The sequence below is a fragment of the Cyphomyrmex costatus genome, unplaced genomic scaffold, assembly GCF_001594065.2.
Source record: "Cyphomyrmex costatus isolate MS0001 unplaced genomic scaffold, Ccosl1.0 scaffold301, whole genome shotgun sequence".
Classification (NCBI taxonomy): Eukaryota; Metazoa; Arthropoda; class Insecta; order Hymenoptera; family Formicidae; genus Cyphomyrmex; species Cyphomyrmex costatus.
This window is the reverse complement of record NW_017277137.1, coordinates 296,655-312,117: the sequence shown is the minus strand read 5'-3', so window position 1 is coordinate 312,117 and position 15,463 is coordinate 296,655. Positions and strand designations below refer to the sequence as shown.

At 41.8% G+C, this 15,463-nt stretch overlaps 1 protein-coding gene across 1 annotated transcript; it reads right to left on the bottom strand.

The window, feature by feature from the left end:
* Positions 1 to 674: 674 nt before the first annotated feature.
* jhamt (juvenile hormone acid methyltransferase) lies at positions 675 to 2,790 on the bottom strand. The gene is made up of 6 exons (XM_018542004.1): positions 2,726 to 2,790; positions 1,980 to 2,195; positions 1,747 to 1,918; positions 1,267 to 1,399; positions 1,033 to 1,183; positions 675 to 874 (listed from the first exon to the last, which is right to left on the bottom strand). Exons 2-6 carry the CDS (start codon positions 2,167 to 2,169, stop codon positions 675 to 677), a joined length of 846 nt encoding a protein of 281 aa, XP_018397506.1. The 5' UTR covers positions 2,170 to 2,195; positions 2,726 to 2,790.
* Between the last annotated feature and the right edge of the window lie 12,673 nt (positions 2,791 to 15,463).

The window sequence follows — 15,463 nt, the reverse complement described above, 5'->3', positions numbered from 1 at the left end:
CTTGTGATTATGTGGAAATAATCGTGCGATTAATTATCGCTATACGTTACGAGGAATTAATATGAGCTTGCTCGTATGACCTTTCGGATTTGCTAGTCGTATTTTCTAAGAGGCGCGCACTGGATATCAGCAAACACGATCGATGTCAGCGGTTTTAAGACTATTTGTAAGCCTGGATGTGTATTTTTTAGAAAACAAAGTTAGAAATATTACCCGCTAATGCGAATACCGATACCATGACGCCCATTCTTGTATCCGTACGATATGATCCATAAGTTATAATAACGATATTCTATAAATGGCTGTACTATTGTAAAATCAAAGATATAGCATACAATACACATAAAATTTAGTGTGTAGGAGGCAAGCTGTCAAAAGTGGTAACGTATTTGTTCTTTTCTCCTTTCGCCATTTTTGCATGTTCCATAGAAACACAAGATTTTGTTTAGGGAGATACATCGATGGGAATACAATTGTATCGACAGATTTTACTGAAATCAATTAATATTCTTTATTTATTTGATTTACAAAATGATTAACATCATTTTCAATTAATTTTGTTTGACGACGTCAAATGAGATAAAAACTTAATTTTATTTCGTTGTTTTTAATCTTGTGTAAATTATTAAAAAATTATCTAAAAATATACACATTTTGCATTTGTGCAATAATCTTCAGACAGCTGATGACGGTTTTTGTACATACGCTATCAGGAGATAATATCTCAATATTAAATAATCTTGTTGGCTGTTTTTATTTTTAAGCGGGGTCAGAACATTCTGATTCATTATTTCGCTTAGCAGGTTGTCCACGAATTCGCCTTTCATATCATCGGGGATACGCTTGATAAAAGGATTAACAGCGCACACGTGGTCTGCAAAAATACAAATATTTTACTATAAAAATGCATAAACAAAGAAATAAAAATTTCTTATTTAGTCGCGATGATTAATTTTTGTTATAATGCTTTAATTTAATTTATCCTTGTTTATATAAATAGATAATAATTTGTCTTGTTATTCAGTATCTTACTTTTGAGGCTCTGTTTACTATACTCATAACTTTTCTCCCTTTTGCTGCAGTGCACAATTTCAAAGCCAACGTCCTCGAGCATTTTTCGCAGACTTGCCCTGACGTCTTTGCACATTCTCCTTTGGAAATACGGTACGTAACGGCGCGCATCCTTAAAGAGGAAGATACAGGCATTTGAATTTAATGTTAACATTATCGTTAAATGCGTTCTATTTATTTTAATCACTATAATACCTGGAGGTAAGATTGATATCGTGGATACTGCTTGAGTCGTAAATACGCCTCGAATCCAGAATGATATCCAAGAAACATCATGAGCGCTTTTCCATTTGGTCGTAGCAGCTTGTAAATATTGTCTAAGGCGCGCCTGAAAATTTAACGATAAAAAAATCAGGATATTTTCTTGATGTGTTGATTAAACTTATTAGATATATAAATATTCCCACATATTAATAATATTGAGAGAGAAGGCTCGACAATAATATATAAAAATTAAAATAGTGTAACGAGCAACGAGCCAAAATAAAAACAATAAAATTCAAGAGAAACAAAGACAATATATTAAATTAACAATAAACAAGTAAAACAAACGTTTCGACACCGATCTCGTATACCTATAATTTTCTTCTAATAATACGAAATTAATTATAAAAATGGCTTTATTTAGAAAAGTTTTTTTTCTTTAATTGTTATCCAAGAAAATAACAAAAATACCATATATCATTACACCAATGTAGGCAATAGAACGATACGGCATTGTCATACTGCTCGACTTGGTCACTTGGCAACTCCGATGTTTCGATGTCCAGAACAATGAAGGACAATCGTTTCTCATCAATATATTTCTCACTGGCGTAATTCACCATCGCTTGAGATACATCTACGCCTACGAGATGAATATTTTTTGTTAAAAGAAACTACGTACCGCTAAATTTTTATTTGCTTACCTACTACGTCCGCATCGTGTGGCAAGAGCGGAAGTAACATCTCCTTGGTAATGTCTCCCGGGCCTGATCCGATATCGAGACATTTTCCTCGCATTTTAGATAATTCATAATTAAATTCGTCTATAACGTCCCGAGCGTCACGACGTTGCATATTATTTCCGTTGCAAACATAGTCCTCGACGATCTCCATGATCTGTGATGTGGTTCGTATATTCTCTGTTAGTAATTAAAATATCCAAATATTATAACGTTCTGAGTACTTTTGTATTTTGTGCCTTTATATAAACGATTTTCACGCTGTTTATAAATTGATGCCAAGAATATTTATTTTTCTCAGTTTTAAATACAAAAGAAAGAAAAGGTGATTATTATGTATTTAAAGTTCTTTTGATTTTATTATTATATAAGATTTCACCAAAAATTATAGAACGAAAAATCTTAGAAATCTTAAAATATTTTAAATTTTACATGAAGAATTCTACAAAAGATGAACTTTTTTGACAATTCTAAAAAGTGTTCCAATTTATATAAAACATTTAAGAAATTTTCTATAAGTTACAAAATTATTCATAAATTCAGAAAAATTTTTACCAAGATTCATATTACATTATTTATAAATTGATTATCAGAAATCTTTGCTTATATTACATCAATATCGTGTCATAACGTATTGTATATAAAATCTGCTTATATTAATTCGTAAGCATATGAAAAAAAATTATACTAATGCTAATGTTTGATCTTACGACCGAGTCCTCTTCGTGTTAGAAGTATCAAGGCTGGTATACGTAACAGCTCACAATACAGGGTCTGCTCCTCTACTGGTGACTTTTTAACTTCGTCTTTGGTATTTATATTCGGCGACTCGTACAAATGACTTGCTCTTCCACCGTGTTCTCCCATTTTCTCGCCTCCCTACCAACCTATCCTATTCTTCGTCGTCTACTGTGCTTACCCCAACATCCAAATTCTTTCTGGGGCCACGATACTATTATTTCAGTTAAAGGAAATTGAATTATCTAAATGGCCGGATACACACAGATTGTATACACAGACTGTGTGTATCCGGTCATTTAGTCGCGGTCTACTGCGTTGCATAGGTCACACTTGATATTAGGTAATATTAATAAATGGATGCTAAAAAGGGACTGAGGTTGCACTGAAAAAGTAACTTACTATAAATAGAAGAAGAAAATTTTATTACTTCAACTTTTATGCTAAAAGAGACTTACAATCTTTTTTTAAATACACATATCCATTCGTTCTTCAATTTGTTAAAAATATAATTTATATATAACAATATTATATATAAATATAACAATATATTATATACAACAACTGGATTGAGAAAGAAATATTTATCAAGATTTGTAAAATACTATAAAAGCCAAAAAAAATATCTATACGATCTTTCAACAATTAATATGGAGTATAGAACAAGAAACATATATGGTATAAATTAGACAGAGAACTCAGAATCGTGTTATATTTTAAGGTATAAGACTTTTAAAACAGAAGAAATCTATTAGCTATTTTTAAACTTGCAGCTGCTGAGCTCTCTATCTCCGATACTTTAGAAGAAAAGAATCTTCCAACATCTTACGAATAATATCATTTTCATTAAACTTCTTGCATACACGCTATTACCGAAGTTATTGTACATTCTAGTGCGAAGAACATAGTAAAGTGTTCCCTTCTCTAAAATCCTTCCTTATTTCTCCTTTCGTTTAATTCGTACTTTTTGTTACGCCGTTTGCGCTTAATTAGTCAACCTTTAACGAAGTCAGAAGTGCGGCGTAAGTTTAAATCCAATATAAAGTACGTGCGGGAGAGACTTCGGGAAGAGTGTGCAAGGACGAGTTTTACCATGCTCGGCGAAAGAGCTTATCGCTAATAATCCGTGATTCGATCGGGAGAATCCTTCCTGGATATTCCCAACAGGGATATTCTGGAGCCCTTGAACCAGTCTTATCTTACAGTAGCATGTATTTGCCTTTCGGACAACGCCGTGTATTTGCGTATGCGCGAGCACACTCCATACACGCTCATGAATAATGTGCACGATGTCTTCCTAATCAAACACTCGTATTTCACTGCGAGGGATTTTTCGATTTTCTTCTTACCCAATGGCCCTTAAATTGTACTCTAAATACACTCGACTATCAAAAGAGCGCTTTATTTGACCGCGCAAAATTTTATCAGCAAAATTACCTGATCTATCTCGTCTAAAGAAGGTCGGTGTAATATATGTGCAGAAATCGATGCCCATCTCTACCAATAATAATTTCTATCAAAGATTAACTTTAATTTCGGATTATCTTACTATTTATCTAATTCTAATTGTCAACATTAGAAAAAATAAATAGTAAGATAATCCGAAATTAAAATCAATCCCTTTTGATAGAAATTAATCTATTTTTTTAAATTAGGCAGCGATTTTTGCATATACATATTGTATCGACTATCTCTTTTGCTTACTTCACAAATTTCCCCTAACGATTGACACAATAAGACGTAACGCATCTCGAGTCTCGTTACGTTGCGTTACGTTACGTTCCGTATACTTCAGCTACCATAAATTAGTTTGGTGACGCCTGTACGGAAAATATTTATGAAACTCGGCGGGTTGACCCGCTCTTCTCTGACGCCATGGTTCTTCCTCTCGTTCTCTCTCTCTTCCCTCCGTTGTCTATCTCCATTTTCCTTGCGCTCTGCGCGCAAGGTAATGCAATATGCACTCGCGTCTCTTTCAAAGGAGATAACAAAAGGTCGCGTAGAGTTCTCGCCCGCGTTTACGCACCACCATCCGGAGTTTATAGAAGCTCGGAAGCATAAGACCTGCAAGGAAACGGAGTGGGAGATAGAAAGATACGTTACTAGGTCCAGCCGAAACCAGCGGTTCGCCGTTGCCGTCACGTGTCATTTTCATCGCACTCGATCAGATTAGCTGCCACCTACGCACTGAGTCCTTGTTGTAAATTTTTTAACGACGACTGAGTTGATGGCGCTTGCCTTTTTATAATAGAGTGAAATTACGTCGTCGCTTTCTTTTACTACTTGCGCTGTCTCCGGCTCGCCCTCGAGCTGCTCGATCGCTGCGTAATAACGTAGTCAAAGAGGACCACTAGAAAAATAGCAGGATAACAGAATAAAATGAATGAAGGGACGAGTCAACTCGCGTGATTATTGTTGCGACTTAATTAAACGCGTATTTCTCTGTGAGTAGAAATCTCGCGAGTGTGACGTTTCAAATGCCTCCGAAAACTAGATAGTGAATTCGACTAAATGTACTACTAAAAAAAAAACACGTCACAAAGTTACACATGAACTCATGTGTGCAATTAAGATATATAAATCAGGTAACGGATTGTTCCAAATCAGTACGTAATTTTTTAAATCATTTTTTAAATCAACGTAATTAGAAAAGTCACACACAATGTTTTTTTCTTCTTTTTTTATCATTTAATTATTTAAAATTCGATAACTCTTTCTCTCTCTCTCTCTCTCTCTCTTTATAAAGTCATATGAAAGATGAAATTATTTCTAATATCATGTGATTTTTCAAATCACGTGATTATAAAAAATCACATACTGATTTAAAACAATTCGTTATGTAAATACTTGTTTTAATTACATGATTTTGTTACGTAATTGGGTGATGTAATTTTTTTCAATAGGGTAGTGCCATGCGCATTGGTGCACATTAATGCCATACACTGATTTAATTTAAGTGTAAAAGTGAAATGCAATATTTTGAATTATAAAATATAACATATATATATAATAAAAAGAAACAGAGCTACAAACCTTTTTAGGCTTGTAGCGCGCTATTTTTTAAAATTATTTTTAAAATTTATTGAGCATTATTTAAAATATACATATATATATATATATATCTTACTCAACAATGTAATAACATGTAACATTGAATTCCCCCCCCCTCCCCACGATTTATTCCGTTTTTATATTTATATTAAACACACATATACATATATAATATTTACAGCAATTGTGCGTACGACGGCTTTAACATATACCATAGTGCGTACGAAGTAAATTCAATCTGACATCAGCTCGTAAGATTTCACGACAGCGAGTGTGTTCTCCGGAAATGGAAGAGGGATTGGGCAGGTGTAATCGCGCTCGCGTTGTAGGTCATCGAGTTGGCGGAGGATTTACCGTAGCGTCGTTGGCCTCCTCCTCGCTCGTGCTAGCGCTAAAACCACAAGCATCCGATACTCGATCGAGCTCTTGCGAAAGGGAACGGGGGAGGCGGAGGACAGAGAGGAAGTGAAGCTCTTCTCGGGGAAAGGTTGCGTGCGAGGACGGTGCGGCCGGGCAAAAATTGCCCGAGCTAACGTTGGCAACTGCACCGCACGGCCGTCGAATTTTTTCAGGATTAATGCTTCGGTCTTAATTACCATGTTCGCAGCTACGTCGTACCTTTCCAATACGTCCGTCTGTATTTTTGCCATTATTCGTCATAGCCGAAAGATCTGGCACGCCACGGACATGGGCGTCAGAAAAAGAATTAACTGGTGAAAAGAGCGACCGTGTCGATGGACACAGAACACTTCTATAATATTTTATGACTATTCATTCTTGTTGAACTCTCTATATTGTTAATAACGGAGGATTTCTATCATATTAATAGAATGTCATGCGAACTTCATGGATACCAAATATGGAATCTGTGAAGTTAATAGCACGACATTCTAGGTTTATTTTTTGTTTCTGCATAAGACTGTACTAGAACTTTCTTTCTCGCTTTCGATAAATATTAAACATGTCTCACTTTAAGTTCCAAAGGCGTAAACTATAATAGTTCAGCCGCGGAAAACACACCTTCTGTTAACATAAAAAGATAATGACAGTTCTAGTATAGCACTTTCATGTAGTCTACAGCTCCTTATAAAAATAAAAGAATTTCGCATTTGTCAAAATCAAAATTGAAAAAATAGACGAATTCTGTTTAAAAATGATTGTAGAGCATAGAATTCTATTGGGACTAATGAGAAATGGCACTGAAATTGTAATATAAATTAACGTCACTTTTTTCCATAAATGCAACGTTTTATACATTTAGAGTCTATTAAAATTGGTAATTTTTTTGTTTACGAATTACATATATTGATGCAACTCGAATAGTACTAACGAGATATTAAAGTCCATTCTATACAATTGCGTAATGCAATTGCAAGTGGTTGTACTTATAAAAAAAAATTGACCAATTACAGTCAAATATTCTCTTCATATTCGACTGTAATTGATCAATTCTTACAACTACTTATAACTCGCTTATACCTATTGTAGAATGGGCTTTATGTCTCGATCCGGTACTGCCGGATGTGGTCCGAGGAAGGGTACGTCTTTCCCTCTACCGTCCCCCGCCGCTCTTTTCCTTTTCCATCTCCGTCTAGTCTCTTTGCCTAAATCCTTCGGTCAGATCCGTGTGTATCGGGTGGGTGGGGTGGGACCGAGAACGAAGGGCTTTGATAAATGACTGACGCGGAAAAAAAATCCGCGTCGATACGTCTTGCTCAAGGAGATGCGCGCGCGAGAGAAAAAGAGAGGGACCGTGAGTGAGAGGAAGGGAGACGACGACGACGACGGAAGAGAAAAGGGAGAGAGAAAAAGGGACGGACGAGGGCGAGAAAAAGCCGTCGGTTCGTTCCCGCGGTCCACCGAGATGTAGCTATCCTATATATCTCGTGCGCGATCTGCATTCCCTTCGCGCGCGCTCGTTTATTAAAACCAGTCGAACAGCGCGCCGCGAAATTTACAGATCGATCCGCGTAGAGTAGAAACATTGCCGCGTAGAGTATCGGGAGATTTTACGCTTCCGAAAATTCATTAATCTCCCGCGCGCGCGCGCGGTGTCGAGTTTAATCGCGGCAATTTAAGTTTCTCCGCGCGTACCGTGAATACAAACGACGCGCATATTTTCGCGACGGGGAGGGAGGTGCGAGAGAGTCCCGGTTTTTTAGCAAATTATGAATCACGGCTAGATTTTTGTGACTGCGGGGCTTCCTTTTTGTCACTTTTAAACATTCCAAGATGCTCCGCCGCTCTTCTCCTCCTTCCCCCTCCCCCTTCCTCCCCCGAGGTGGCTAAACATTTGTTTCAGCTTTTGTACTTTACGTGCATGTCACACTGTGACCCCTTTAAACAGATCGGAAATCCATTCAGAGGATCAAGAAGACTACTGGCTAGATTTTATTCCATCAATAACGGTATCTCGAGATACGAACGCTTTTCCCTCAGCAGCCGAGTGATCCGAAGATTCCGTCTATTTGCAGATAGTATTTCGATACGCTGCACGGATATGTCTGGGACGGTCCTTTCGCGGATGCGTGCTTTATCGGAAAACACTGAGTGAGATATATGGAGAGATTATGCGAGATGGCGTTTCGGAGTCGAACAGGCCGCTATTCTCCGCTCCGTCAATTATGCTAATTTCGATTGCGGCGAGATTAATGGAAGAAGGCGGCGTCTCCGCTCCGAACGCTTCGCGTTCTCTTTCTCTCTCTCTCTCTTTCTCCTTCTTTCTCACAAGCGGTCGGTCGGTGGGAGCATGACGTTCTTTCCGCACTCGGCCGACCGTGCATAATGCACTCGACTTGCAATTATTGCAGATCCATCCTCGGTCGGTTTCAATCCCGCAGCAGCGTTCGCTTGCCCTCGGGAGAACGAGCGGTCGAACGATCAAGCGCGCTTCACTCAGGCCTCGACCGCTGTTCTAACACAGCCTACTTTTATAAAAAGAACAAAAATAAAGATCTCTTTTCTTGTCAACTAATACGCTTCATATTTCTAACTAGAAAAAGGATGAGATGCAAAAAGCGCGATCGATTGATATGCACTTTCTTCGTACGGATAAAACGCGGAGATAGAGAGAGAGAGAGAGAGAGAGAGAGAGAGAGAGAGAGAGAGAGAGAGAGAGAGAGAGACTTAATTGCGCGATGAGACTACGAGATTGAGTTCCCATCCTCCGCGCGGAAAGTGGGAAGGATTTTGTTGAACGTGCACACGCGTGTGCGTGCTCGCGAGAGATATCGAGTGACGGAGACGACGGCTGGGATTCCTGGCGGAATGTATCGGAAACTGGAAGACTCGCACGGGTGTTTTCAAGGGAGGAAAGGGGGCCGGAGGGGAGGTCGGCAGGAGGGTTTGGGGAGGAGAGTGAGACGGGAGGCGCAGATACTCGAAAGAGCGGAGTGGCAGAGATAGGTATAAGAGAGAAGAGAAGAGAAGAACAGAGAAGAGAGAAGAGAAGAGAAGAGGCAGAGAGAGGCTTGCCGGCGACACAGGCACATCAATAATACATGTCGTCTGCTTGCTCCACCTCTTGCCCCCTTTCGTTGTCTTCCATGATCTCCGAAGCTTATAACTGGCTCTGACGCAAGTAACCTCTCTTACCCTCTCGCTCTCTTCCTCACTCACTCTCTCTCTCTTTCTCTCTCTCTCTCTCTCTTTCTCTCTCTCTCTCTCTCTTTCTCTCTCTCTCTCTCTCTCTCAACTTGTCTCTCTTCCTTTTACGATGACCGATTTTTTTTCACTGTACATTTAAGCTCCAGGAATACGACTGATTTTACTGCGTCGAACGAATCGATAACGCCGCAGATAGAATTCAATGGAACCAACTTCTTGTTAACACTTCCTAGGAAAATATACGTTCTTTGAGAAGACTTAAATAAATCTTGCACTTCATTTACATGTAAAGAAATATAATGAAGTAAAGTTTGACGTCTTTACGTTCGCGCGAATGTTTTCGCAGTGACTAAAAAATTCGTACGTTCTTTCCCGCGCACTTTGATTAGTATATACTATTTTCGCGTAACAGCAAATTTGATCGAAAGTTCACCTTAGGATTCCGCTCAGGGATATTCCGGAAACGCAAAACGCTTTTGCGAGGTGAACGTGATGACGGAGCGAAGGGGATTTATCTCCTTGCTGCTCTTCGCGGAGCCCCCAATCCCCGACGTTTTCTTTCTCTCTTTCCATTTTTATTAAAATGCCAGTGAGGGAAAGAAAGAAGGAAAGAACGAAAGAGAAAGAGAGAGAGAGAGAGAGAGAGAAGAAGGGAGAAAGAAAGAAAGCGACCTGCTTGCGCAAAATATGAAAATCCATACAGTCGCGAGGAGAAAATATCCGTCATTTAAAATGGATGGATTTAGGTGGATATAAAAGTGGAGGGGTGGAAGAAGAAACCGGCGGTAGCGCGCGCGAGGGTGGCACCTACTTCGGTCCAGGCGGGGGAGGGAGGGGGAGGAAGGGAGAAGGTGGCCCAAGGGTGAACGAGGGGGTGGAGGCGGGTGCAACTACTGAAAGTCGACGGTAGCGGCGGTGGCGGCGGCGTCGGCGGTGGTTGCCGGTGGTGTTGGAGATTTAAGGGAGACATTTTAAATGGATGGTTCCCTCGAAGAACCCAGGGCCTCCGGTATTATCCAATGGCGTAGCTCGTCTCTCGTACCCTCGCGTTTCTCCGCAAGAATTCGCGAGAAAGAAGGAAGCGCGAGGATGAAAAGGAGGCGCTCACACCCTCTTCCGCCGTATGCTCTTTCGCGTAGGACGCTACGGGGCGATATTTAACCCTTAACGTAGCTCTTGCGTGAGGCACCAGTAAACGTCTCGTCATTCGCCTTACACAATTACGCAACGTGAAATACTCAAAGAAAAGCCAACTTGATTGGGAACGATCGGGATTAGGACGCGCAAGATTATACTTACGTACTCGTTTAACTTTAACGCTACGGATTCCCACGATACATGCGGCATCTATTTGTGAACTTTATCGCAGCCATTCGTTTACTTTACAGTCACGTTGCATTCATCATTCTCAAATACGAAAAAATAATATGCGAAAAATAAGATTTGCTTTTCTTTTCAACGCTTTGTTTTTCAAGTATAACTACAGATATAACTTTTCTAATTGTTGCGTGAAAGTTATTATCGTTTACTATTGAAATCTGCAAATAATAGTAATGCATAAAGCTTGCATTTTGACGCGATATTTTCCCGAATGGTACCGCGAGCGGAGGTACTGCTCCATCTCTTTAAGAAGCCTCTGTTTTCGGGATCGATAGGGAACGCAATCGCATTCAACACCTCTAGCGTCTTACGTCTCGTACGTATAAATCTTGTTAAAAAAAATCGATCTTCTGAAAAAAATGTGTCGTTCCTGCGCCGAGTGCACGAGATAATTTCGACTTGTGCGTCTTGCTTGTCTAATCTATTCATTGCGCAAGATTCGTTATCCCTTCAGACTTCTTGCGACGTCTGAAAAAGATACGCGAAACCGCGGCCGAAATGGATTCCAAGGCGATGTAATCGCGTCCGCGTTGTAACCACGAGCTTTACTCCCGATATAACTTGGGATTAATGGCCACCGTTCCTGTGGCGGTCCTTCAGGATCATGCCCGTCCGTTAATCCCGAACTCGATAACCTTCTGGCAGGATCTTCGTCTTCGCGGAAGCTACACGATGTCTCGCCATTGATCCCTCCTATTCAGCTGGAGAATACTTTATATATCTACTTATTTATATATTTTAATATAACTTTTTTTACTCTAAATTCGAAGAAATTGTATTAATTCTTAGAGACTTTCTACGATAAGTCATTACCTAAGCTTTAGGTCTTAAGCCGTAAGAAATAGGACAATCACAGTCGAATGTGAAAAGAATGATCGACTATGATTAGTCAATTTCTTGCGGCTTAAGACTTCAAGCTTGAGTAATAGCTTATTTGTATAGAAAGTTTCTTACAACTGATAAAATATAAGTCTTTTTTTTGTAAGATATCCATTCTTTTGATAAAAAATAAATAAATAATAATTAGATAGAGAATAAGCAGGAAAATTGTGAATTTTGAAAAATTATGAGAAACGCTTTAGATAAATAGTTATACGTGTTTACTATGATATTACGATACGTGTATTAGAAAACTCTTTGTAAGGTTTCTCTCTCAGGATGGCGACTTATCGAGATCCGCTCCATTTTTCGCGCAAAGAAGAAGAGCGCGGTGGGTAGACGACCAATCGCGATTCGACAGTTATCACGACCAATCGTCGAGTTTCCAGCATTCGGATGTGACTGCGAACAGGTGGAGACGGTGCATAAATGGGGGTCGAATCCCGCGACGAGGGCCGGCGGGTACCGGCGCGGAGAGAGAGAGAGGTCCTGCGCGATTTGCGAGGAGTTTCCCGAATTCATTTCCACAGACCGGAAGTCGGCGTCGTATTTGCGCTTTCCATTGGGTTTCCGAGTGTCGTCTGGGGCCAATGGCACAGCGAAATGCCGACTGTCGGTGTCGCTGTGTGGTTTTCCAGGGGGGTAGGTTACGCCCCGCGAGGCGCGTACGTATATATGCGAGCGAGCGCGTAGTGGTACGGACGAAGAGAGAGAGGGACGGATAAATCCTGGCGGAAAGAGACGGCGAATTTCGCAGCGGGATCTCTCGTCGTCTCTGCGCGTCTGTCTGTGTGTTCGTTCTCTTTCCTCCGGCAACGACCGTGCCTCCGCATCCGTGAGGGAAAGAGGGCTTTCTCCCTCTCTCTATGCCAGCGAGCGCGTTCGTACGTACACCCGCGCGTATATATATATATACGCGCGCAGCTTCGAGCTATGTAGCTCCGTCAGAGAGAAAGAGAGAGAGGTAGACGGAGAAAGCACGCGGAGGAGGTCGAGAGACGCCTTGCTTCGATCCGAGAAAGAGACGCAGACAGAGTCGGAGAGTCCTGGGTTCGATCCCACAAGGAGGTAGACACTCGGCGGCACTTAAACCCTCCGCATCCTCCCTCCCGCCGCCCGTCCTCCCCCGAGCCCTATCCGTACTTCTCAGCGCAATCCCCTCGCCGCTTTCCCATCGCGAACCTCCGATCCGACTTCCCTCACCCTCTTTCTCCTTGGTCGTTCCGTCTCTCTATTTCGCCCACTCTCGCTCCGTTCGCCTTGCACCCGGTATATATTGCTCCTCTTTCTCCCTTTCTCTCCCGCCCTCCCGTCGCTATTCTCTTTCTGCACTGGCGTTCTCTACGATCCTCTCGTTCCACTCTCGCGGAGGGAAACCCACCCCCAGAAGTAGAAGCGCGAAGCTAAGGCTGCCGGAGGATCGTCGAGGGTGGTTAGAGGATTTTTTTGTTACTGCCGGCAGATGCTGTGCCTCGTGAAACGCGCGCGGCGAAGAACGACGCGGCGAAGAAAATAGAAGGAGAAAGAAAGACAGACAGACAGAGAGAGAAAGTATAGTATCCATCCAGAGGGGTGGTCGGGGGCGGCCGCGGGCAGGTTGGCAGCGAGAGGGACGAGAGGTCCGGTCTGGAAGGTCGGAGGAAGTGGAACGGGGAAAAAGCTCGCTACGAAGCACGATATTTCCCTCACGGAGAGCGGTCACTTTTTACCTCGCCTCTTTCGGAGAGTGCTCCGACTGGAGCGTCGGGAAAGAAATTTCGTTTTTCTTGTGCGGTGAAGGTAACGCCGGCGAGCGCGAGCGCGCGCGCGCGCGCTTACACACACCGTATACTTCTCGTGCGGCTACTTTTCGCAGCCACCCTCGAAGAGATGTGTCTTCAATCACTTACTTCGCAAAACAGCAACCTAAAAGTCCGAGAAAATCTTTGTCGTTTTTTTTTTTTTTTTTTCATACGTTCGGAATATTATTTTTAATCCAGATTAGAGAGACTAATTGTAAATTGTAAACCAACGTATTATCAACTTTTTCAGCGTTTGACATGTTACCTGTATTTTCTACACTTATAATTACTAAAAGTACAAAGAATGTCTTTTCTAATATTTTGTAATTTCGCGAACAAAAGACATATTCTTTGGATCTTTCAGAGAGATGGAATTCGATTATTTTGCATGTAACTAGTCTAAAACTATATACAGTCTCTCATTTCAACCTGGCTCAGTGAACGCTAGGCGTGTTGATGGTCGAGACACGCTTGCGACGCAAGCAGTCGATAGGACGTTGCGCATTGACACTCGGGTGGAGCGACGATTTAATCGAATTACGGCGGCGTTGCCGCATCACAGATAATCGTTATTAAATTATCGAAGTTATACTTGGTGGCGACGACGCGGGCGCGCGTTCTTTAATGGCGCAGCCAACAGGGCTGCCTTCTCGGTCGCAATTAAAACGTCCGTTACGGTCAATCGACGCGACGGTCCGTTTATTTTTATAAGTCAAGGTTACCATAACACACCTGTGTGCACGCCTCTCGACGAGCTCTCGGCAGGAGGCTCGTGAGAGAGAGAGAGAGAGAGAGAGAGAGAAGTGCTATATGCCGAGACGAGCCGTTTGGCGTTGACATTTTACTCGCGCTCCCATAACCGCGGGGCGCTCGTACGACGCGTCGTTAAAAACGAGCTAATTGGTTTCATCAAAGCGCCCGCTAGGTCGCAAGGGGTAAAACGGCGCCTCCGCAGCATGAGGCGAGCCGAAGCCGATTCCACTTTCATGCTATTTTTCGCGGAAATATTTTCATACGAAAATTGGGGAAAGAGAGAGAGAGAAAGTGGGTGGTTTTTTTCGCTCTTTTTCTCGCAAATGTCCTCTTTCGTCTTTCTCCCTTGTCGAAGTAGAGCAATTTTTTTCTCTCGATAGCTAATTCGGAAAAAATTAATAACACGTGTTCACTTCGCTCCGTGAAGGCGTTTGAAACTGGTTTCAAAGTCGCGGCGGTGTACTCCCCTTATTTGTGCTTATTTATGGAATCTTTTTTTAAATTTCCGAGCATCGACCACCGTTACGGCGACGTCGACGACGACGACGACGACGACGATGACACGATCGCTGGCGGCTGAGTTACGATATAAAGAGAGACCGAGGGAGGGTGAGAAAGTGCGGGTTAAAACCCCCTTAGTCTGGACCACAAGCGGGACCAGTGAACGGACCCGCGCTCGTCGTCGCAGCGCTCTGTTTCCCAACGTTTTAATGCGAAAGACGAAAAATAAATTCGCCGCTGTGCAACTAAAGCCGGAAGCGAGGAGATGGTCCGTACGCTCGAAGATTCTCGCACGACGTTGCACAATTTGCATTGTAAAACGCGAACCACCGATTATCGACCTAGTTAATTCACTACGACATTATTGTATAAAAAGCATTACAAGACACAATAAATCGACGCGAAAATATTGTCCGACGTTTCTTAATTCTTCTCTCGAAGGAAAGAAAATCTTATAAAAGAAGGCAACCACAAGTCGCGATAAAATCGAATTAGCAGACATTTAATGAGTCGATCGGTACTCTCGAATTTTTTGAGACGCGATGGCGGCAGGAATGGTGATGGGTGGATGACGGAGGTGGGAGAAAACGAAAGAAAGACGCGAAAAGAAAGCAAGTTGTGGCGGGAGGGAAGGAGAGGAGGGGAATCCTTCTCTAGGAGCAAAAGAGGCATTCTCCCTCTACCGCCACCTCAGCCGGCAATGACAGATACAAATAAACGATCCGGCGATTTCGCGCAAGCGCCCCCCGCGACTACGAC

Bases quoted from the DNA above. Each gene is read 5' to 3' on its own strand.
- jhamt (XM_018542004.1), bottom strand. From the start codon at position 2,169: ATGGAGATCGTCGAGGACTATGTTTGCAACGGAAATAATATGCAACGT. The intron at 1,919-1,979 runs GTAAGCAAATAA...TTCATCTCGTAG, and splicing joins ACACGATGCGGACGTAGTAG to GCGTAGATGTATCTCAAGCG. The intron at 1,184-1,266 runs GTATTATAGTGA...TTCCTCTTTAAG, and splicing joins GATATCAATCTTACCTCCAG to GATGCGCGCCGTTACGTACC.